The sequence below is a fragment of the Schistocerca nitens genome, chromosome 7 (assembly GCF_023898315.1).
Source record: "Schistocerca nitens isolate TAMUIC-IGC-003100 chromosome 7, iqSchNite1.1, whole genome shotgun sequence".
Lineage (NCBI taxonomy): Eukaryota > Metazoa > Arthropoda > Insecta > Orthoptera > Acrididae > Schistocerca > Schistocerca nitens.
The window spans coordinates 384,071,215-384,097,755 of NC_064620.1; the positions used below are offsets into that span (position 1 = coordinate 384,071,215).

The 26,541-nt window shown below is 38.8% G+C and overlaps 1 protein-coding gene across 3 annotated transcripts in view; it reads right to left on the minus strand.

Moving 5' to 3' along the window:
* The window catches only part of LOC126194952 (host cell factor 1-like), a 115,926-nt gene that overhangs the window by 7,066 nt on the left and 82,319 nt on the right, over positions 1-26,541 (minus strand). For all 3 annotated transcript variants that reach the window (XM_049933340.1, XM_049933339.1, XM_049933338.1), the window contains one exon: positions 16,166-16,370. In XM_049933340.1, coding sequence (XP_049789297.1) covers positions 16,166-16,370 — 205 coding nt within the window. The remainder of the gene's footprint in view (positions 1-16,165; positions 16,371-26,541) is intronic.

Consider the following 26,541-nt stretch of genomic DNA (forward strand, 5'->3'; position numbering starts at 1 on the left):
TTGGAACTATTCCACACAGTCCAGTGAAATTTTTACAACCCAGTAACATCCATTTAGAAAACACACTCCATGAATCAAAACACCAACAACATATTTCTGATGGAAAATAAAAAATTCCAAAATGTGATTAAAAAATGTAATATGTTAAAAGGCACATACTGTAGCTGCCCTCTATGCCAAATATAATTCACTCAAAAAGGGTATAAATTTTTTGTGGTAAGCTTAATGTGGCCTAAACACACACAGAACTCATCATGCCCATATCAGTCACAAAAACTGAGTTACATGCACACGAAAATACAAAAATTTGAAAAATTACCTGAAAAACATGGATTTTCCAAGTGAGGTAGCACAAAAGGGACAAGTGGTATCCAAGCCAAATTTCACACACTGCATAAGTAGACCATAATGATATATATCTCAAAATTTCAGCATGTTATTGCAAGACATTTGTGTACAATGGAAGTTGACAGATGTATTTGCTGATGTGGCCATTGTTCCATAACACAATTTTGTAAAAACATATCGTAAACTGTTCTGCCTCTTCTTATCCTCTCCCACAACTGTTTAATCACTAAGCAACAACATATAGACAGATTAACACAACCTATCATTAATGTTTACTGCACCTTAACTGCTAAAAACCAGTCGATTGTGCTTCGAACAGATGTTCTCCCACACTTTAGCTACTGTACTCTGTACATTGAGTGGCAAATTGTATTATCTTCCTGACACTGTGTTAGGAACAGGAACTGTCATAAGAATATGTTCAAAAGGAATCCAACACCTGTCTGCCAAACGTGGCCAACGAAATGATCTTGCTCGACCTGCTGGCGCCATGAAGTTCACAAATACATCACCTTCCGCTTCAGAGCACTCTGCAACACATCCTAAGTACCATTTGTCATCACAAACAGCAATAACACAGCAACCAGGTTGTATGTTTCTGCTTTTGCTTCTGAATCCTGAGTCAGACACATTGTGAAGACACGTTGTGCATGAACCTATGGTTATAACCGGACAGTCTGCTCATCTGCACATTGTCAGAGTCCGTTGGAGAGAAATGATGATGGCTCCTTGTGCCTGCAACAGTTTTAACATGTTCTAGTCTGACTGATTTCACCTCATCTTTCGAAACATAGAATGATTGTATGCCAGAGATATTTTTCTGTTCCCAGGTAAATAATTGAAGAGGTGTTAAATGTGACCTTCTGTATGGTGCTGTAGACTAGCTCGTGATGCCATGCACTTAATGGTAGCACCAATACCATCACATACAGTTTCACCATGACTTGTTGCGAAAAAATTCCATTCTGCGTGAATCTGAAAATCATGGTAATGCATGCATAAATTTATGAGATTTTTGCAGTTTTTGTACTGACTAGCTGCCCAATCACTGAAGTATTCTGTAAAATGTATGTGAGGCAGCTTGTTTTTCACATATGCCATGACAGTGCAAAAGTGGGCATGAACTGCAATGGCATCATGAATTAAACAGTCACTAAAAACGCACAGGTTCATGACAGACACATCACCTGATTCACCTCTATAGTAAATCACAAATGGCTGGAGAGTTGCTTGACTTTTGTCCCAATGATATCCATGGATGGCATCTTGAACTATAAATGGAGAGTTGCTTGACTGATGTCCTAATGATATCCATGGATGGCATCTTGAACTATAAATGCATAATTTTCAGAAGTCTAGTATTACTATAATTTCATCTTGTTTCAAATTATCCTTACAAAACTGGAGATAATCTGATTGTGCTGTTACTGTGAAGCTGTGTGTGGTCAGTTTGTCCATTTTTTGACAACACATTTCAACAAAATCTTCCACTGTACTTTGCTTTGTTTCAAGACTTGTGCAATCCATGTGTGTCCATTATTTACAAGAAACAAGTTCATCATCATCCATAAGGAGTTCACCATACAGTTTGTTATTCATGCATTCTGCAACATTTGCCTTATCAGGACACTTTTCACACCTGTGTATCATGCACTGGTAGGAACTGAAGTCACACACTAGCAGCTTCATTGCACCTTTGTAATCTAGACCAGAATCCTTTATAGCAGCAAACATCAGCTTAGCATTTTGATGGATCTCACATACACAAACATCGTGTGTGCCCCTTGGACTTACAGGCACAATCCATTTTGGCCGAAGATTGAAAAAAGATGATAAACCTACTTTGGTATTGGGATACTTTTCCTTGAATTCTACATATAGTTCTGGTATGTTGTATAGCAACAGTCTTTTTTTGCATCTGTACACAAACACTTCCCATTTTCACCGTTACATAGTCTTTTTTTCAAGGCATTATTCGGCTGTAGTCATTATTTTCATAAAACTCCAGCACTAGCACCTTTATTTCTGAACTCAATTGCTTATTCCTGAGCCTGCTGAAGTTGTCGAAGCACTCCTTGGGTTGCTTTTATTTTCCTAGCTTGCTTTACCATATATGTAGAAACATTGAATTCCAATGCAGTGTAGTCAATAGACCAGCTAGAAGGTGCATAGGTAAGAATACCTACTTTTTTCTGGCGTGTGGCTATGGCACATTTTTCTTTCAAATCATGCACAATTTTGTCAAAATCAGAGCATTTCCGGCATGATTTCTGTTCCTTTGGAGCAGATAGTTCTTCCTCTTCCACCATTAGTGTGTCAGCTATTTTGTGTTTTAATTACATTTGAGCTTCTTGTAGTTTTCTTCTACTGTATCTGGGCCTGTCTCTTTTCCCAATTTTGTGTGTCTTCATGGGAGACAAACCAAGAGCAGTCACTGAAGTATTTAATTGCTCATCCGCTGTGGGTGTAAGTGGCTGGTACTCTTTGACACTGTCATGTAAATTATCAGAATATTCTTCATTTTTTAGCAGTGTAACACACCTGGAACATAACTTTTGTCCTGGTTTCATGGTAAGTCCCGTGCACTGATTCACTTTCAATACTGATTTTATATCAATTTCTCTGAGGCTACACTTCACTGTCTTCTTATGAATCCGAAATGGATCAAAACAACTTCTTTGTAGGAAAGAATACTTATCCAGAAACACTTTCATTTGATGGTAACAAACACTAAAGTTTCCTGGAACTGTACCTCTTGCGCTCACAGGATGTATCCTGGATCTCCATAGCAACAAATCTTGGTCCGATTCATCCAGATCATACAGTACAAAGCGAAAGCCACATTTTGTTCCATATGTTGTTTTACGACAGTCAGGTGCTTGTGCTCTACCAATACTGCAACTTGTTTGAACAAAAGCACCACTAGTACAATCTTCTGCCTCCAAACTGACTTTCCACAACAGCACTGACCAGTCTGAACTAGAATCTTAAAAACATGATTAACCTGTAATTGTTGCTTGTTTCCTTTGTTGTTCTTGCCTAACAATGACTCATTCTGTCCCTGAAAACTACCATTGTTTAACTTTCTGTTGCTAATGGTTCCCAACAATTGCTGCAGCTTTATCTGACACAAGCTGTCTGCATCAGCACTATTACTTGCTAAATCGCATTAAAAGAAATGTAACCAAATACATCTCTGTCGCCTTGCAATAACAAGTTGAAATTTTGCCATATATTATATTATGGTCTACTTATACAGTGTTTGAAATTTGTCTTGGATATCACTTGTCCCTTTTGTGCTACCACACTTGGAAAATCCATGTATTTTCAGGTAATTTTTCAAATTTTTGTATTTTCGTGTGCATGTAAATCTGTTGGTGTGACTGATATGGACAAGATGAGTTCTTTGTGTGTTTAGGCCACATTAAGCTTACCACAAAAAATTTATACCCTTTCTGAGTGAATTATATTTGGCACAGAGGGCAGCTACAATATGTACCTTTTAATGTATTACATTTTTTTAAAATCACATTTTGGAATTTTTTATTTTCCTTCAGAAATATGTTTTTGGTGTTTTGATTCACAGAGTGTATTCTCTAAATGGATGTTACTGGGTTGTAAAAATTTCACTGGACTGTGCGGAATAGTTCCGAAGTTATTAAGACCTGAAGTTAGGTCTGAAGATAAGATTGCCAGATGCGGGTTGCAATTCCCAGGTCACGCCACCTTCTTTCACAAGCCATAATTCTGGAACAAATTGGCAGGGGAACTTAAAATTTTGTACATGAGTGTTCCACACTTGGTAGCATTGGTGTGCTAAATTTCAGCCAAATGTGAGACTATGAGCTGGAACATTTTCTCAAATTGGTTGAATTGACATGGAATGACCCCATAACACTATTTGTAGGTATCTTAATTCTTTGGTGAGTCAATTCTTTTCTGGAAGTGTTTAAACTCTATGGAGCAGAGTCTTTAACAACGAATTTCTTTCTGTCAGATGGTGATAGCTTGAAACATGGAGAGAGAGGTCAGTGATGGCTTGACAATGGGTAGTCCACTGGATGGAGTAATTTGAAGCAGGCACTAGTGCCCATGAAGTGCTCTGGGCAACACATCTGTGGTGTGACCACATGGAACATTGAAATTCTTTCCATCATAATATAAAATTCACAATGGAACTTGAAAAGAAGGGCAGCTAACCTTAAATCAATGGTTAGTTAAGAGCAGACTGGTCAGATTTCATCAGAGTGTATATGGAAAATGCATGTGCACTGATTCTCTCTCTCTCTGTCCCCACACCCACACCTTGAGCCATCACTATCCAATCACAAAGAAATATGGTGTTCTCGTCCATAAAGCTTGAACACTTTCTGACAGACAGAGCCACACAGACAAGTTGTATCTACAAATAGTTTTCCAAAGGGGTTGCACTCAACATCAGGTAGGCATGAGAAAGAGGTCTTAAAGCTACAAATGATCTGCTGGTCCACATGGTGGAGGTCTGGCTCAATATCCAGAATGATTGGTAGACTCCTACAGAAAGATGGTATCCAGTGTATTTTGCTCCCAGGAACGAAGATAAAAACTTCTTTGTAATATTAAACATAATCTAGGCCAGCAAAAGCAGGGTGAGCATCGCTTTCTATGCGAATGTGGGAGGTCTTATGTGAGGCTGATTGTTGCAACAGTCGACGGGGGATGGAAGGAACATCAGCACCATACTTGATCAAAACAACCAAGCAAATAAGCTGTCATCAAGCACGGCCTCGAATATAATGACGAAAAGAAATATCATGAGACAGTTTCCTGCATCAAAAGCCAAATCTCCAGGACTGTGTAATTACAAGTCAATCAACAAAAAGATGGCAGAAAACCTAATACACTGATGGCGGTTTAGATTTAAACAAGACTTGGGCAGTGGCACTCATTTTGTTAAGATCTCAACGGCCATCACATCCACCAGAGGTGGGAAATGCTGAAAGAATGTGTGTTTCATAGAATATCAATGCAGGCTCTGGAAAACAAAGAGCATTGAAGAGCATAGTGAGTGTCAGGAGTTGGATTTACACTCAGCTATAAATAGCAGTGTGAGACCAACAATAGTTAGTAGACAGGTTAGAGACCAGGCAGCATGTACACATAACAGAAAAATAAGTCAGCTGAACATCTGGTAGTACACCAATGAAATTCAGTTTAAGAGAAGCGTAAAGGATTTATTGGTGGCCAACTCCTTCTACTCCACTGATGAATTTCTTAGTAAAACCAACTGATTTGTATATAAGTACAACATAACTTCTGCACAATTTCAGTGCAGTAATGTGTTCATTGAAAATTTGTGTGTGTGTGTGTGTGTGTGTGTGTGTGTGTGTGTGTGTTAGTATAATCTAACTTCTGCACCATTTCAGTGCAGTAATGTGTTCATTGTAAATAAGTATTACAGTAGTTGTATTACCTTATAAATAAATAAAAAACTTTTTTATTTTAAATTCAGTGCATTAGTATTTGCAAAACGACTCTTAGTGTTCATTAAGAAATGACGATCATTCCACTTGGGACCTGTGGAATGGTACATTAGCTTATTTGTTTTAGTTGTAAATATTTGTCATGTATTGTTGTTTTTTTGACATGTTCCACATCCTGGAGGACCTCCTCACTACGGATCAATTGGAATGAAAGTAAATCTAATCTAATCTAATCATTAAAATCCTTCAGATCTTTCTTTCTTTTTTTTTTTTTTTTTTGTTACTACAAATTTGTTGTAACATGAGTACTTTTCTTTGTGGTAAATTGTATTTGTATCTTGTATAACAAGACCAGACTGATTTTATAACTGCCTCGTGTCAGGGAAAATGAGAAATATTTATAATATTAATATAAGTGTGGTGTACGGAATGAGATGTTTAGGACAGGATGTGACAGGCCTAAGATATAATGAATATGAGGCCACCTGTTTCACAGCACCTGTGAAGAAATTGTGTACCAGTAATGCATCAGGAGAAGAAATTAAGACACAACAAAAGCACGAAGTTACCAGTTTCATGTGATGGTACATGGCTTACAAGTGAACATTAGTCATTACAGGGGGTAAGCACTGTAACAGAAAATAAATCTGGAATAGTTGTGGATACCAAATAGCTCACTTCTTACTCCTAAGGTGGTTAAATAGGGAAAGAGGAAAAATACTATGGCTTATGCAGAATGGATGGAAAGTCATGAACAAAATGGTTCAATTAACCACTGGGATACCAGCAGGTGGCATGGAAGTAGACAGAATGAAGAAAACTTTTCTATGATCAGAAATCAAACATGGTGCACAATACATTACATTAGTGGTGGTGATACCAAATCCCTCAAGGCTGTTTCAGAATTAAAGCCTCATGACCTAATAAACCTATCACTAAACTGTAATGTGTTGGCCATGTCCAAAACAAAATGGGTGCGCAATTGAGAAAAATTAATTGAGAATACAAGGATAAAAAGTTTTCTGATGGAAAACCTCTCTGCGGTAAAATGAGATTGACAGATGCTGCCATAAATACAATAATCTCATATTAGGGACGTCCTAAATTCTGATTCTGTTATTAACATGAGAGCAGCTATATGGAATACATGGTACCACAAATTCTTTTCTGATTCCAACCCAATATTTTTGGCCCATGTGAAATGAGACAAGATGTCCTTATCAATGTGCAGTGTCTGAAAGGACTGTTAATAGCTATATGTTGTTGTTGTGGTCTTCAGTCCTAAGACTGGTTTGATGCAGCTCTCCATGCTACCCTGTCCTGTGCAAGCTTCTTCATCTCCCAGTACCTATTGCAGCCTACATCCTTCTGAATCTGCTTCGTATATTCATCTTTTGGTCTCCCTCTACGATTTTTACCCCCCACGCTGCCCTCCAATACTAAATTGGTGATCCCTCGATGCCTCAGAACATGTCCTACAAACCGATCCCTTCTTCTGGTCAAGTTGTGCCACAAACTCCTCTTCTCCCCAATTCTATTCAATACCTCCTCATTAGTTATGTGATCTACCCATCTAATCTTCAGCATTCTTCTGTAGCACCACATTTTGAAAGCTTCTATTCTCTTCTTGTCCAAACTATTTATCGTCCATGTTTCACTTCCATACATGGCTACACTCCATACAAATACTTTCAGAAACGACTTCCTGACACTTAAATCAATACTCCATGTTAACAAATTTCTCTTCTTCATAATCACTTTCCTTGCCATTGCCAGTCTGCATTTTATATCCTCACTACTTCGACCATCATCAGTTATTTTGCTCCCTAAATAGCAAAACTCCTTTACTACTTTAAGTGTCTCATTTCCTAATCTAATTCCCGCAGCATCACCCGACTTAATTCGACTACATTCCATTATCTTCATTTTGCTTTTGTTGATGTTCATCTTATACCCTCCTTTCAAAACACTGTCCATTCCATTTAACTGCTCTTCCAAGTCCTTTGCTGCCTCTGACAGAAATACAATGTCATCGGCGAACCTCAAAGTTTTTATTTCTTCTCCATGGATTTTAATGCCTACTCCGAACTTTTCTTTTGTTTCCTTTACTGCTTGCTCAATATACAGATTGAATAGCATCGGGGAGAGGTCACAACCCTGTCTCACTCCCTTCCCAACCACTACTTCCCTTTCATGTCCCTCGACTCTTATAACTGCCATCTGGTTTCTGAACAAATTGTAAATAGCCTTTTGCTCCCTGTATTTTACCCCTGCCACCTTCAGAATTTGAAAGAGAGTATTCCACTCAACATTGTCAAAAGCATTCTCTAAGTCTACAAATGCTAGAAACGTGGGTTTGCCTTTCCTTAATCTTTCTTCTAAGATACGTTGTAGGGTCAGTATTGCCTCACGTGTTCCAACATTTCTACGGAATCCAAACTGATCTTCCCCGAGGTTGGCTTCTACCAGTTTTTCCATTCGTCTGTAAAGAATTCGCGTTAGTATTTTGCAGCTGTGACTTATTAAACTGATAGTTCGGTAATTTTCACATCTGTCAACACCTGCTTTCTTTGGGATTGGAATTATTATATTCTTCTTGAAGTCTGAGGGAATTTCACCTGTCTCATACATCTTGCTCACCAGATGGTAGAGTTTTGTCAGGACTGGCTCTCCCAAGGCTGTCAGTAGTTCTAATGGAATGTTGTCTGCTCCCGGGGCCTTGTTTCGACTTAGGCCTTTCAGTGCTCTGTCAAACTCTTCACGCAGTATCATATCTCCCATTTCATCTTCATCTACACCCTCTTCCATTCCCATAATATTGTCCTCAAGAACATCGCCCCTGTATAGACCCTCTATATATTCCTTCCAACTTTCTGCTTTCCCTTCTTTGCTTAGAACTGGGTTTCCATCTTGATATTCATGCAGTGGTTGTCTTTTCTTCAAAGGTCTCTTTAATTTTCCTGTAGGCAGTATCTATCTTACCCCTCGTGAGATAAGCCTACATCCTTACATTTGTCCTCTAGCAATCCCTGCTTAGCCATTTTGCACTTCCTGTCGATCTCATTTTTGAGACGTTTGTATTCCTTTTTGCCTGCTTCATTTACTGCATTTTTATATTTTCTCCTTTCGTCAATTAAATTCAATATTTGTTCTGTTATCCAAGGATTTCTACTAGCCCTCGTCTTTTTACCTACTTGATCCTCCACTATTTCATCTATCAAAGCTACCCATTCTTCTCCTACTGTATTTCTTTCCCCCATTGCAGTCAATTGTTTCCTTATGCTCTCCCTGAAACTCTGTACAACCTGTGGTTCTTTCGGTTTATCCAGGTCCCATCTCCTCAAATTCCCACCTTTTTGCAGTTTCTTCAGTTTTAATCTACTGTTCATAACCAATAGATTGTGGTCAGAGCCCACATCTGCCCCTGGAAATGTCTTACAATTTAAAACCTGGTTCCTACATCTCTGTCTTACCATTATATAATCTATCTGAAACCTTCTAGTATCTCCAGGGTTCTTCCATGTATACAACCTTCTTTCATGATTCTTGAACCAAGTGTTAGCTTAGCCCTAATCCATGTTCTCCTACTATGTTTCCTTCTCTTCCTTTTCCTACTGTTGAATTCCAGTCACCCATGACTATTAAATTTTCACCTCCCTTCACTACCTGAATAATTTCTTTTATCTCATCATACATTTCATCAATTTCTTCATCATCTGCAGAGCTAGTTGGCATATAAACTTGTACTACTGTAGCTATAGGCACAAAAATACTTTACCACCTGCAGTGATGGAACCCATCAAGCCTGTATTTAAAAATGTAGGTTCCACAGAGCTCTTAAAAATGTGTGTTGGAGCCAATACACAAAATGATAATGAGTCATTGAACAGCAAAATTTATAAAGCTTTTCCCAAAAGTGGATTTTGTGGGAAAATTATTATTAAAATTGCAACTAATGATGCATTAATTACACTTTGAAGGCATGACAGGTAGACGGAAGTAATTACACAATTAGGAATTAAGCCTCCAAAGTTTTATAGACTTATGTTGGACCAAGTGGATAGAGTGTGAATAAAATCAGCAGAGAAAAGAAAACTAGAAACAACACAAGAGGCAAGAAAAAGGATTAAGATCAGATTAGAGAAGACAGGCAACTAGTCATCATCAGAAGGGAAAACTTACTCTGCTTGTAGCTTTTGATTTACATTAAAACAACAACAAAAGTACAAAAATCCATTAGCAACGTATTTTGCTCATTTCTTGCGCTTTATATCTTCTTGATCTGTCTCTCTCTTAACACAAAAAACTGGTTCTGAATGTGTGATGTATATAACTATATAATATCAACATAATCAATCAACATCAGGTTCTTCTATTAGATAGCTTCTCAGTTAAAAACATACTACTATGTTACAAAATTTTAGAAAACTAAATTCATAATTTAAAACATAATTAAAAATATTATGTATTTTGGTATACAGCTAAAAGAACTCAGTTTTGTAAATATGTATTTTGCCAATAAACACATTAAACTCCCGATATGATGAACATGCTATAGTACTACTGCTGAACAGCCGTCATTTCGAAATAATTTAAAAGGGGTTAAAAATAGTTTCTTTATGGTCAATTGTATTTGTATCTTGTACAAGAAGACCAATTGTCTGAGAGGGTCAACTTTCATTCTTCCAAGTTTACTACGTCACTAGGAAAATTGGTGAATTTTGTCAAATTTTTGTAGCTTTAAGCTGTATCTGCCTCCTTCAGAGAGCAAATATAAATGTAAGCCTGGAAGTCAATCATAATAAGATTCATATAATACGTGATAAACATACTGAAAATAATGTATGATAAACACACTGAAAAGAAATCTATAAATTCACAATGGAATAAACCAATAAACAACTATTTATTTGTTTTAATTGGGTAGATAAAAAATCTACTCACCAAGCAACGGCAGGAGAACACACACATAAAGGGTACAGTGGAACCTCACATAGTGAGCATAATTCGTTCCAGAATCTTACTCGTAATGCAAACCACCCTTTAAGTGAAACAATTTATCCCATATAAATTAATGTAAAAAACAATAATGTATTCCATGCAGGAAAAGTACCGACAGTTTTATCTTATTCATGCCATTTATTCACAGAAAATTATACATATAGTATTATGTACTTCATTATTCATGATACATAACTAATTCTTTTTACTAGGAAGCAACCTAGTCATTTGTTTCTGCTGATGCTTCAACACTTGGTGAAAATGTGCCACAGCATTATTGTCAAATAAATTTGTAGCATGCCTGGCCACTGCTTTAATGGGGTACTGATTTTCAATGTACGATGTAACTGATTCCCACGCTTTCAGCATTTCTCTTATTGTGCCAGAAGATTGCAGCTTTTCTGTAACTGCCTCCTCCTCTTCCTCCTGTGAAGGACTACTCTCTACAACTTCATAAGCTCTTTGGTGGTCACTTCTTGGCTGTGATTTACCACAAGCTCACTGATATCATTGTTATCCGCTTCTAGCCCCATGCTCTTGGCCAAAGACACAATCCTACTGACTACAGGCTCCACAGGTACTGACTTGAATGTCTCAGAGTCACATTCGACAACACACTTTGGCCAAAGCTTCTTCCAAGCAGAAGTGAGAGTTCTCTTGGTAACCCCTTCCCAAGTCTTTTTGATCATCTTGATGCATGCAACTATGTTGAAGTGATATTTCCAAAACTCTGAGAGTGAGATTGTTAGCTTCAGTCAACTCAAATCAATGGTCGAAGTGTGCTTTAATGTAGAGCTTCTTAAAGTTACAAATAATCTGCTGATCCACAGGGTGGAGTAACAGAGTGGTGTTGGGAGGCAGAAATTGGATGTTGATGAATTGAAATTCTTCAAGGTGGTCATTTGGTAGGCCTGGAGAATGGGCAGGAGCATTGTCTGTAACGCGCAAAATGTGAACTGGCATATTCATCTCAAGCAAATATTTTTTCAACGAAGGACCAAACACTTCACTGATCCAATCACAAAAAACATCACATGTCACTCGAGCCTTGTTGCTGGACCTCCAAATCACATTTAACCTGCTCTTCTGAAGTTTATACTTCTTGAAGGCTCATGGAGTTCCTAAACGATAAACAAGCAGCATTTAATTTTCAAATCGCTGCTTGCATTGGCACAGAATAGCAGTGTGAGACTGTCTTTCATTGGCTTGTGACCAGGGAATACGTTCTCCTCTGCTGTTATAAATGAACGCTTTGGCATCTTTTTCCAGAACAGACCTATCTCGTCACCATTAATAGTGAAAATAGATAATGTAGACCAATTATATGTGCATGCTAAATCAGCAATGCTCCACTTTCACATTTTTCAATGATTTCATGTTTCATTTCTAAGGTAATTTTCTTTCTCTTGAGGTAGTCTTCTCGCGGCTTTATCTTTGAGGACATTTCTACAAAGTTATTAAAATTTGGACAAAAAAAAAAGTGTGAACACAAGTTTAGAAAAGTGTGTGATCACAAGCTACACTAAGAGGGAGGGTAGCAAAAAGAGTGCTACCCCCAGAATGCAGTACATATGAAAGATATTGTTCATATGCCAGTGCTGACAATGAAAGGCGCTCATATAGTTGAATGTTTCATCCGCTACATGCAAACAGCTGGTGACAACATACTAAACCATTGTCACTCGTTATGCGAAAGATCACACATTAAGTTAGTCTCTTTTTTATACAATTTGTTTTGCTTGTTATACAAATTGCGCATTATTGAGAGGTGTTCGTTAAGCGAGGTTCCACTTTTAATACATATGCATGCTTTTGGAGCCAGTGGTTGCTTCTGGCAGAAGGGTTGAAGGGGAAGAAAGATTTTTTATCTATCGAACTACATTATACAGGGTGTTTCAAAAATGACCGGTATATTTGAAACGGCAATAAAAACTAAACGAGCAGCGATAGAAATACACCGTTTGTTGCAATATGCTTGGGACAACAGTACATTTTCAGGCGGACAAACTTTCGAAATTACAGTAGTTACAATTTTCAACAACAGATGGCGCTGCAAGTGATGTGAAAGATATAGAAGACAACGCAGTCTGTGGGTGCGCCATTCTGTACGTCGTCTTTCTGCTGTAAGCGTGTGCTGTTCACAACGTGCAAGTGTGCTGTAGACAACATGGTTTATTCCTTAGAACAGAGGATTTTTCTGGTGTTGGAATTCCACCGCCTAGAACACAGTGTTATTGCAACAAGACGAAGTTTTCAATGGAGGTTTAATGTAACCAAAGGACCGAAAAGCGATACAATAAAGGATCTGTTTGAAAAATTTCAACGGACTGGGAACGTGACGGATGAACGTGGTAGAAAGGTAGGGCGACCGCGTACGGCAACCACAGAGGGCAACGCGCAGCTAGTGCAGCAGGTGATCCAACAGCGGCCTCGGGTTTCCGTTCGCCGTGTTGCAGCTGCGGTCCAAATGACGCCAACATCCACGTATCGTCTCATGCGCCAGAGTTTACACCTCTATCCATACAAAATTCAAACACGGCAACCCCTCGGCGCCGCTACCATTGCTGCACGAGAGACATTCGCTAACGATATAGTGCACAGGATTGATGACGGCGATATGCATGTGGGCAGCATTTGGTTTACTGACGAAGCTTATTTTTACCTGGACGGCTTCGTCAATAAACAGAACTGGCGCATATGGGGAACCGAAAAGCCCCATGTTGCAGTCCCATCGTCCCTGCATCCTCAAAAAGTACTGGTCTGGGCCGCCATTTCTTCCAAAGGAATCATTGTCCCATTTTTCAGATCCGAAACGATTACTGCATCACACTATCTGGACATTCTTCGTGAATTTGTGGCGGTACAAACTGCCTTAGACGACACTGCGAACACCTCGTGGTTTATGCAAGATGGTGCCCGGCCACATCGCACGGCCGACGTCTTTAATTTCCTGAATGAATATTTCAATGATCGTGTGATTGCTTTGGGCTATCCGAAACATACAGGAGGCGGCGTGGATTGGCCTCCCTATTCGCCAGACATGAACCCCTGTGACTTCTTTCTGTGGGGACACTTGAAAGACCAGGTGTACCGCCAGAATCCAGAAACAATTGAACAGCTGAAGCAGTACATCTCATCTGCATGTGAAGCCATTCCGCCAGACACTGTCAAAGGTTTCGCGTAATTTCATTCAGAGACTACGCCATATTATTGCTACGCATGGTGGATATGTGGAAAATATCGTACTATAGAGTTTCCCAGACCGAAGTGCCATCTGTTGTTGAAAATTGTAACTACTGTAATTTCGAAAGTTTGTCTGCCTGAAAATGTACTGTTGTCCCAAGCATATTGCAACAAACGGTGTATTTCTATCGCTGCTCGTTTAGTTTTTATTGCCGTTTCAAATATACCGGTCATTTTTGAAACACCCTGTATTTTTTATGTTTATTTGTTTTGATAGACAAATATAGCCTTCTATGTTCTCAATGGCTACTTCAGCTGACCCCTTCCAGCACTGTCCGGGACAACATTACACCGGCCATTTAACCTACATAACGTATTTTTCAGGCCTCTATGATACCCTGAAACATGATTCACCTTCATAGTTTTCACCTGTGCAGGTGGTATTACTTTAAAACATGCACACCCTCAGTACCACACATTTCGATTACACCAATGGGCAAGTGTCAAACAGTGGTAGTGATTTCCGAGCTCGCACATAATCTGCTAATTTTACCTACAACTTCTGTCTTAATCTATCCTGATGTGATCACCAATAAAAAAAATGCAGACTAGCTTCCCACTCCATATTTTGTTGCTGAATATTGGTTCAGTTCAGGACTTGTTACACTATTCAGAACATTTAGACACCACAATGCAACACATAACTTAAAATTGTTGTGATGGGAGTTTACTGTCTAGCAAATACTCTGTTTCTACAGTCACCCGGATTTTAACACTTTAGAGACCCCCCCCCATACTGGGCCTACGAAACTGACCATTGATGCCATTATTTGAAGCATTACTGGCACAGATATAATTGATGTAGCTTTGAGAGTAATACAAAATAAAAAAGGATCAGAGATTTATTTTCCATACTTACTGTAGTTCCACAATGGATTAAAAATTTAAAATAATGATGACAGAAAGTATAATGATCCTCCTAAGTAAAAAGTGTTAGGTGAGTTACTGAGCTCATTCCACAAACTTGATGTATTTGTAGCAGGTGAACAGCAAATGCAAAATCTGACGAGTACATGCACGAAATGTGATAATGTTGGCTCAACCATTAGTGACAGCAGCTGCTATGTTCACTAATGCTTCTTTCAAAATAATTCTAGAAACTAACAAAAGAATGCAGCTCCAGTTACAGGACATGTAGCGAGACATCTGTAAACTGTTCTCATATGAAATGTGTCCAGTTTTAGAGTGACAGGTGGCTTACACAACGAGAAAATCAAGGCCTGATATATACTCAGACGTGGCCTTTTTAAAACACAGTTTTAGACTGAGCTATGTTTGGGCTTGCTCTCCAAAGTGTTAATTACGCTTGTTTATTTTACTCCTTGTCTTTCAAGCTGTTTTGTACAGGATTCCGTGCATCTAAATTTCTTATTGTTATCTTTTTCTTTTAGAATTTATCTTGAATCTTGAATGTTGTATCAGCAACGATATCAAGGAAGACAAAAAATCATATAGTTGAGACGGTGATAACTAGTAAAGAGGCATATAAATAATGTATTTATGACTAGCTCAGATTATAAAACTCGTAGATCCAATACAGCAACACTAGGAGCAGAAGTTACGTACAGCACCAATTTACTATGTGTTTTTCTAATGCTCAAGCTATCTTTAAAAGGATAAACAATTATCTTTCTTGGAGCTACTGTCTTCAGTATCACATACGTTCATATTATTTGCCATTTTTTTCTCAACTCCTCTCCCCATTCCTATCATTCAACTTTTGTTTCCACCTAAATTTTGGGAGTCCACTTTCTAGTTCTTGTGCAGAACATACTGTTTCTCTGAAGTTCATTGCTGTTTCTCTCTGACATCTTCTGTTGCAGTCCTTTGCTCCTATATTTAAGAAACTGGAAACTTAACACAAGATGTCTGGTTTTATGCTGTATGTACTTGTCAGCTATGCTCCAACAGCAGCTGTTCAATCTATTGATAATTACATGAACTATGTTCTGTTACGTTGTACTTCAAATTTACATCTATGGTTTAAATTTTAATGCACCTGACATGTTAATGACCAGTTTCACAGTCCATAAATAACTCCTAAATGGTGATGCTGCTTAAAGAGAAGATACATATAGCTTACACTGCTGAACTTTTATGTCATAACTTACCTTGTAACCACCTAACTTGTGTTGCTGGTCCATACCCTTTGTCATTCCTTGCTGCAATGCGGAATATGATGGCAGGTTTTGTTGTAGTATCTATATGTGCTGCTGCAAGTGACGCATTGCCCACTGTACACTGATTTGTTGCACCACAGTATACACGAACAAATGCTAACTGGCTTGGTTGTCCTGGCTGTACTTTTGGATCAGACTGTGAAGCAGAGAGGGTTTATCATTTTGTATAAAAATAATAATAACATATTCAATGTTTAAAACTTACTTATTATGTAAATAATTCTCTCTCTCTCTCTCTCTCTCTCCCTCTCTCTCCCATGAAGTGCTACAATTTAGCTCCAAACTGCAATAAACAAATTATCTGATTACTATTTGTGTTTCTTGGTTTTATATATGTGTAAATATCTCCCCCCCCCCCTTCTATCTCTCTCTCTCTCTCTCTCTCTCTCTCTCTCTCTCTCACACACACACACACACACACACACACACACACACAAAGTATACTTCTTTCCCATATAGTAACATGCTGGCTAAGTGGCCGAATGTACCCCTTAGAGGCTCCTAGTCAACAATGTCATCCAACTAAATTCTACTTTTTATGGTTCTGTACATCAATCACCAAAAATAAAATCCTTTTAGGATCACTTTGTTGTTGTCTGTCTGTTCATCTGACTGTTCAAAACCCTTTTCTTCAGGAGTGGGTAGCTTTATCAAGTTGAAATGTGTGTCACATATTAAGGTCTATGGTCCACTGGAAATGCAAAAAAGGGAAGCGTCAATGTCAATGTCAACAAAAGATACGGCTATCACATATTTTGATACTCAAAAACTCATTCATTAAAACCCAAAGGGTACTTGCCTTTACCTAGAATCGTGAAATGAAGCAAGGTTTCACACTACAACCAAAGAAAAAAGTGCAAAAATTATTAATTTGTAATTACATCACATGAAAAAAATTGTCATTTGTTATCAGACTGTCTATTTATCTGTCTGTCTATTAAGATTCCTTTTTCTCAGGAACAGGTAGACATATCAAGTTGAAATTTACGTCACACACTGAAAGGTCTATGGTCCCTTGGAAGCACAATAAATGTTAGCTACTAAGTCAAAGCAATCAAAAGATATGGCCATTTATTTCAAATATTTTGATACTTGCAGACTCACTCATTTGAACCTACAGGGTACTTGCCCTTGATGTAGAATCATGAAATCTGGCAAGAAGGAAGTTTTCACAGTACAAGTCAAGGAAAATATTGGAAAATTGTTCATTTCTTCTGTTATTTGTTATTCGTTTTCATACTTGAAATAAAAACACCCTCAATAGTCTTGGAATCTGTGGGCCCCATATCTTGCCAATATCAATGTCGATAACAGGTAAAAATTGTCAAGATCCTCAATTTCCGAAATGGATGAACTGTCTATGTACATAATTAAGTTCGTATAGAACCCTCAAAGTGAAAGTCCTAATCACATATGACCAATTTCTGAAATGATTAATATACATAAAACTTGAGATACGTTACTGAAGCGATTTTCAGGATTCTGGCACTTTTCTTGCCAGGATGAGTCATGTAAGATATAGTGCTCCTTTTATTTTCTGAACAGTTTAAGGTAGTGAAACCAGGATATGGCAAAGGATAGTACACAGAGGGCAACATAATTATGTCTTACATTTACATTATGTCTTCTTTTGAACAATGTGTGGTTCTTTAGTAGATACAGGGGCGAGGAACAGATGCCATTCATGAACAGAGAATTCAGATATTAATTTATTCTACATCTAATAGCAAATAATAAAAATGCTTAACTTTGCTCCATTAGTAGCAGCATCAGCTGTTAACAGTAGACTTGAATGTTGAAACATACACATATACAAAAGATTTATGAACCTGTCACTCTTCAATGGTCAAATCAACACAGAAAAAGACCGTTTTCTATTTCACCATCTCAGATTTTCTGGAACTCTGGCAAAGGCATGCTGTTGGTATAGACTTAGAAAAACATGAAATTTTACTGAGCTGTCAACTTGTTTCATAATTACAGAGGTGCAAAGTTAACATAAATGGGCACAAAAACAGGAAATGGTACTTTTTAGAATTGCTGTAGAAGCCAACTGCAACAGACCTGGGATGAATAGGTATCATTTTTCAAACCCTTCCCTACCATATATAATAATATATAGGTTAATATAAGAAAATTATTTTCAATACAAAATTTAAAGTTTTAGTTAATTTTTTTCCAGAAATACACATTTTACAATTTACAAATTTATTCCATGAGTACCTAGTATTGTTGTAAATCACAGATCAAAATATAAATTTGGGATGATAATTTCCTCATTGGAAAAAAAAAAAAACAGGGAAAGAAAGAAACAATACTGAAGCTCTCTTTCTCAATAATTCACATGCGTACTCATGTTAATTATTACAACATTACTAATACGGACATTTTCATGAAACTAAACATGAACACTGTTGTGATAAAGATTACATAAATAGTCCACAGTAAAACTAACTATTAAGTAACAGGATCTGTTTAACATTTTAAGTTTGAAAAGGCTTCGCTTGGTACACATCACTCAAGTAAAGTATAAGTTCTTCCAGTAGGAGTCACAGGATTTACTGTCACCAGAACATCAGCATTTCTTGGATATAGGGAGGATGTAGATGGCCCAGCTGGATGAAGAAAAATTATTTTTACTTCATCAAGTTCTTCATTTTTCTGCAAGAAGTACTTGAGGCACTAGTTTGCTAGATAGACAACAGTGGTATAGCCTGATGTGTCTGCTAATTTTAGTTTATCCGTGAGATTCTACATTTCCTTTTAACAAACTTTTGAATTCCAAGAAAAGTTTTTCACCAATATTTTTGATCTAGTTTTCAGAATGAATGCATGGTACTGAAGCTTTCCTTTGATAGCCAATGCTTGCTCAAAGCAATTTTACATGAAACATTCTGATTCAATATAGTCTTCTTTAGTTACATATGCTAAGTTTACATTGATAATGCTTTCTACTGTCCATTGAAAAAGTTTCAGTGGGTTTCGTAATTGGTATTCATAGGGTCTTTGAAAACTGGAACGAGCTGCCAGTCTCTCTGCAGATCGTCCAACACCGTCACGAGCCCATTTGCAATGTGCTGTGACAAAAATGTGCCACTCTGCTCACACTTTAAAATCTTCCACTTGGAAACTGAGGTTTGAGAAGCTCTTTTTGTTTTTGTACTGGGCAGAACACCAATCTGAAAAATAGAATAACTTTTTTGGTAGGTTTTGATCTTTGACTGTCAGAAAAGTTATGTTCTTTTTTTTCTTTTAAGTATATACAGCAACTGTGGTGTGCTCTAGTGAATCAGAAACAATGTCATGAGTAAGATGATCAACTTTGTTTTCCTCTTTGAAATATATAACAAAGAGCCAGATATTAACCCATTGCTTTGTCCAGTGGTAACTCTTGAGCTTTATCTTGTAGATCTGTGTGGTAATTTTCAGAAAAATCACCCATGACAAAGAATTCAGATTCTTTCAAATTTTCTTTTGTGCTGTTTAGAAAATATTCCTGCTGCCTGAGAATGAGGTAATGCTGAGATAAAGAGGACATATTGCTGCAGAATAAATCAAACTCTTCTTTTCTCCAAAATATCTAAGACTACAACCCACTGGTGAAATTGTACTTTTTTTAGTTCAATTTTCAGCAAAGGAGTCTTCCAAAATTTTACACATCTCATTCCCACCTGGACAGTAAGCACATTTCCCCATCTTACAATCAACAGACGATGTGTTACAAAGCACTTTTGTGAGGCACTGCTTGTAATTTTGAATTTTACCTCTTCTTACAGTTTTCAATTTAGTTTTTACTATCATTAGTTTCATGTTTTGGTGATCTGTGCACACACAAATAGTGTCTGTGCCACTTTGACTAGCTGACATACAATGTTTAGGTCTCAATTTAGCAAATTATTTTTATGCTGTCAAACTTCTTTTTAAAATTTTTGTATTCTTCTTTAAGGTTACACAATATGATGTTTTTCGAAAACATTTGCTCTACTTCCGTCTGATTCATTAACTGTCACAAAGCCTTTAATACCTGGCACTGCCCTGCTAATTACATCCTTCATAAAATCAATGTGCAATTCCCACTGTGTCTATTGGCAAGCATTTCCCTGGGTTGTAAATTTGAACCTTTGAATTCTTTTTGACTGACTGGGCATTTGTACTCATGCATTACCATTCTAATGTTCCAATTATCTGCTAAACATTTTAGAAGCATTAGCCTTTTTGAACAATTTGTACAACTGGAAAACTTATTTTCCAGATTTTTTACAACTTTACATTTCTCAACATCACTTTTGCTTTCTGATGACAAACTTTCAGCACAAGCAGAAAAAGAGTTTATGTTTCACAGTTGTGGAAATTTTTCTTGCTTTCGATCTCCAATACTTCTCGTATTTCATTTTTCTCTTTGCAATGGGAGACTCACCTAACTGTTCAAGAGATATATTAAATGACTGATTAACCTCTGAAGTAGTTATAAATTCTGTATCAATGTACAATAATGCTTTTGAGTGAAAATGATCATGTTCAACATTTTTAGCACTTAGAAACTGCACATTTTTAACATAGTAATTTCCTTCCTACATTTATCAGAAACTTTTGAACCACTGACTATTTACAGATACAATTCAGGCATGCCATTTATGATAACTTTATGGCTCTGTAATTCAGAAAAGAGTTGACATAGCTCAGTAAAGTTTCATACTTTCCTACATCTATACCAACAACACACACGTGCCAAATTTCAAGAAAACCTGAGATGGTGAGGTTTAGACCTTGTGCTGATTTGACACTGATAACCTCAATACAAAGTCTGTTCAGAACATGTTGAGCCCTGGCCACTATGAAAGTCTGTAAAGGTTATTCAACTGGCAAACACACAAAAATGGGGTCAGTGTATGAATGGTGGTGGTGGTGGTTAGTGTTTAACGTCCCGTCGACAACAAGGTCATTAGAGATGGAGCGCAAGCTCGGGTTAGGGAAGGATTGGGAAGGAAATCGGCCGTGCCCTTTCAAAGGAACCATCCCGGCATTTGCCTGAAACGAGTTAGAGAAATCACGGAAAACCTAAATCAGGATGGCCGGAGACGGGATTGAACCGCCGTCCTCCTGAATGCGAGTCCAGTGTGCTAACCACTGCGCCACCTCGCTTGGTCAGTGTATGAATGTTTGAACATAAGTGGCTGTAGGAAACATTGTGGCGTAGCTGGCGGTGCATGCATTTGAAAGTGTAGCCGACCGGATAATGGCCGAAACTGCAATTTAATTGTGGTAACTCTTGTACCAACTGAGATAACGAAGCAACATATCACATCACTTTCATTGCTTGTAGTGACGGTGCAATTAAGTTACTCTGTAATCTACTTGTGAAAACAAAACTGATTATTTTTTTGTGCGACCATATCAAGAACACTGCAAGTATGTATGATTATGATCTCCTCCCAAACCCCTGGATTGATTTCAACCAAAATTTGCACACAAACAGTGAACTTTACAAAATCAGCACTGTGGTTTCTCCTAGCTCCAATAGGAGTGGAGATACAGGCGAAACCATGTTTTTTCAGCCCGCCAACCAAACAGGCTGCCTGCACGAGAGGCAGGTTGTGTGGGGAGTAGAATCAGAAAGCCCTGTTAGGGGGAAAAAAGGTTCTCCAAGCCCCCACTGTTCATGCTGCCCTGCACGACAGATGTGTTGTGGCAGTAGCCTGTGCTTGCTTCATTCACCTGTTCTGCAGGGGCTATACATGTAGATGGTCATGGCTGGATGCAGATTGATATGGAGATGGATAGTGAAGGGGAGGCACGGAGACAGGGATCCGCTGGGATGGACAAAGGGAGGTGGCCGAAGGACACTGACAGAGAGAAGTGGCACACGAAGGGCACAGAGAGGGAGAGGAGGAGATGGAGAGGCGGGAGGAGGAGGAGGAGGAGGAGGAGGAGGAGGAGGAGGGGCAGAGAGCGGGGGAAGAGGAGGTAGATGGGGAGAAGAAGGTTTAGGGAAATAGATAATGAAGGGGATGCATGGGGAAGATGAATAGGGTGATGTAGGGAGGAAAGAGAGGGGGCGGGGGAGGAGGAGGAAGAGAAGATGGACAGAGAGAGTGAAAGCATGAGAGGGACAGCGAAAAGGGAAGCTAGGACGGGATGAGTAGACAGCTTAGAGAAGTTGATGGGCAGAGTGGGGGGTAAGAGGGATGGAGAGAGAGGAGGGGAAGGGGGGATGGGTTGAGAGAAGTAGTTTATCTGGTAGCAAAACTGAAGTAGACAGTTCCTGTGAGTTAGTATGGATACAGCTCATGTTTGGCAACCGGAATAAAATAATAATTGGGGTCCTTTTACTGACCTTCCAACTCGGATGTTACAATTGCTGAAAGGTTCAAAGAAAACTTGAGTCTAATTTCAAACACGTACTCAACTCATACAATTATAGTTGGTGGTGACTTCAATTTACCATTGATAAATTGGTGAAAATGTCTGTTTAAATTCAGAGGTACGCATACGTAAAGCATGCTAGTGGCAAGACAAAAACACTGCCTTTTCTGTATGACAGCAATGGAAATATTATTGACGATAGTGCTGCTAAAGCAGAGTTACTAAACAAAGCCTTCAAAAATCCCATCACCAAAGAGGACGAAGTAAATATTCCAGAATTTGAATAAAAAGCAGCTGCCAATAACTTTAAGTAGCGATCCTCGGAGACGTGAAGCAACTTAAATTACTTAATAAAAGCAAGGCTTCTGGTCCAGACTGTATACCTATTACGTTCCTTTCAGAGTGTGCTGATGCAGCAGCTCTCTACTTAAGAATTGTACGCAACCACTCACTCGATGAAAGATTCGTACCCAAAGACTGGGAAGTTGCCCAAGTCATACTAATATTAAAGAAAAGCAATAGAAGTAATCCACTTAATTACAGGTCCATATCATTAACGTCAGTATGCAGCAGGATTCTGGAAGATATATTGTGTTCGAACATTACGAATTAGTTCGAAGGGAATGTTCTATTGACATGCAGTCAGCATGTTCTTGCGAAACACAATTAGCTCTTTCCTCATATGAAGTGTTGAGAGCTGTTGACAAGGGATTTCAATGTGATTCCGTATTTCTGGATTTCCAGAAGGCTTTTGACACTGTACCACACAAGAGGCTTTTAGTAAAATTGTGTGTTTATGGAATATCGTGATGGAAAGTCATCTAGTAAACCAAGTGATTTCTGGTGTTCTCCAGGGTATTGTTATAGGCCCTATACTGTTCCTTATCTATACATAAACAGTTTATAAGACAATCTGAGAGAATGTCTTAGGTTGTTTGCAGATGATGCTGTTATTTATCGCCTGTAAAGTCATCAGAATATCACAACAAACTGCAAAACGATTTAGACAAGACATCTGTATGGTGCAAAAGATTGGCAATTGACCCTAAATAATGGAAAGTGTGAGGTCATCTACATGACTGCTAAAAGGAATCCATTAAACTTCAACTATATGATAAATCAATCAAATCTACAGGCCATTAATTCAACTAAATACCTAGGAATTACAATTATGAATCACTTAAACTGAAAAGAAAACACCAAAAATGTTGTTGGGAAGGCGAACCACAGATTGTGTTTTATTGGCAGAACACTTAGAAGATGCAACATATCTACTGAAGAGACTGCCTACACTATGCCTGTCTGTCTTCTTTTGGAGTACAGCTGCATGGCGTTGGATCCTCACCAGATATGGTTAACAGCATACATTGAGGAAGTTCAAATAGCAGCAGCACATTTTGTATTATCGAGAAATAGGGGAGATAGTGTCGTGGACACGATGCAGGATTTGGGGTGGACATAATTAAAACAAAGGTGTTTCTCACTACACCAGAATTTTCTCACAAAATTTCAATCACCAAGTTACCTTCCATTTGGAATGTGGAATGCACTCAATGAATGTGACAAGACTTTCAAAATGATTGAGCACAGCAATCAGTCATCCTCTCCTTTCAAGCTTTTTTAAAGCAAATCCAGATTTTGGCAAGTGCCTAACCATTATCAATCAAAGCACTACCTCATAGTTTTAATACATGTCCTAGTAAGTCAGTGCCCTGTTGTTTGGTGTTCTGTCATAGTTCATTCAAGACTAAGACTAAGACTGAACTGTGACAGATGACCGAACAAAAGGGGACTGATGAACTAGGACATGTATTGACACTATGAAATAGTGTATTGATAACAGCCAGGCACCAGCTGAAATATAGGTCTGCTTTATGAAAGCCCGAAAGGAAAGGACAACTGATTGTTGGGGTCCATAATTTTGAAATATTTTACTGATGCCAACCTACAATGGGAGATATGATCGTCCTAATAAAACAAGAGAAATCAGAGCTCACATGGAAAGATACTGGTGTTCGTTTTTCCATGCACTGTTCGAGAGGGAAATAACAGAGAATTATTGTGAGGGTGGTTCAATGAAACCTCTGCCAAGTACATAAGTTTGATTTGCACAGTATACACATAGATGTAGATGTGGTAAATTCACACCACACCATGAATTTCTCAACATGCAGTAGGGTTTCAACAACAGTTCTAGGATTTGGGTATTCGAAATTCTGCAGCTGTGGCTGTGAAATGGGTTTCATTGGTCCACAACATGTTAGGCAACCAACTGTCGCCTTCTTTCATTTTCTGAACTGCCCACACCGCAGATGCTCTCTTGTCAGAAAATGAGTGGCTAACGGTTCATGATGACAGTGAATTTTGTATGGATAGCAATAACAGGTATGCCTTCATTGTTATCAAACAGTAGTGCGTGGAATCCCAGTGCAATGTACGACTTCATGATTCCTGGTTGGTCGGTTCGTTTGTGTAAATGAGGGGGGAAGGGACCAAACTGAGAGGTCTTCAGTCCCTTGTTCCCGGTAAAATAATTACACAATGGAAAGAACAAAAGAAAGGAGACATACAGCACAATAGAAAGAGAAAGGAAGGACCAGAAGAACGACAGAAGGACAACCAATCCTACTATGGACAAAAACAAGAAAAAGAACCGTAGAGAGAAGCAAGAAACAGGTAGAAGGGATAAAAACAAGAGAGCAGATGACCATGGCTGGCTGACCACAAGAATAAAAAGGAAAAGCCAGCCACTCTGTGACATATTAAAACATCCACCCTAAAAGCATTAGAGTGGACAAGACAAAGGAACAAAGGACATGCGATAAAATTTATATAGAATGATAAAACCCACCGTCGTGAATAAAATGTAAAACTAAATTAGCCGATGAGGAATTGTCAGCTAAAATTAATGGCAATGAGTCCGGTAACTGAAGAGTCCATCGCAGGGCAGCCAAAGAAGGACAGCTCACCAATATATGGGCCACTGACAGCCGAGTGCCGCACCGACACTGAGGTGGGTCATCACAGCGCAGGAGGTAGCCACGTGTCACCCAAGTGTGGCCAATGTGGAGCTGGCAGAGAACCATAGAGTCCCTGTGAGAGGCCCTCATGGAGGATTGCCACACATTCGTAGTCTCCTTAATGGCATGGAGTTTGTTGTGCGTGCTGAGGTTATGCCATTTTATCTCCCAAAGCCGCAAAACGTTGTGGCGCAGCACTGAACGCAAGTCAGTTGCAGAGAAGACGATCTCCATAAGCGGTTTCCATGTAGCCAGTTTGGCCAACCTGTCGGCAGGTTTGTTGCTTGGGATTCCGACGCGACCTGGGGTCCAGACAAACACCACTGAACGACCGGACCGTTTCAAGGCAATAGGTGGACTTCTGGATGGTCGCTACCAAAGAATGACGAGGGTAGCACTGGTTGAGAGCTTGTAGTCCGCTCAAGGAGTCAGTACACAGGAAAACGCCTCCCCAGGGCATGAACGGATGTGCTCAAGAGCACGAGTTATTGCCACCAGCTCGGCAGTGAAAACACTGCAGCCATCGGGCAAGGAATGCTGTTCAATATGTCCTCCATGGACATAAATGAAGCCGGCATGAGCATCAACCATCGATCCGTCGGTGTAAACCATTTTATGGCCTCGGTACTTGTCAAGAATCGAGAGGAAGTGGCAGCGGAGAGCCGTGGGGTTAACTGAGTCCTTACAGCCATGTTGGTTGGTTGGTTTGTGGGATTAAAGGGACCAGACTGCGATGGTCATCGGTCCCTTTTTCCAAAAAATTAAAACTGCCAAAAGAGAATAAAAAACGAACAGCAGGAAAGACGTCAGACGACACAGGACGAGAAAGACTCCGACAGAGATCAGACAAAACAAATTAAAACACACAGAGTATGACGGTGGTTGGCCGACCACAGAGAGAAAAAAGAGGAAAAGCCAACCACC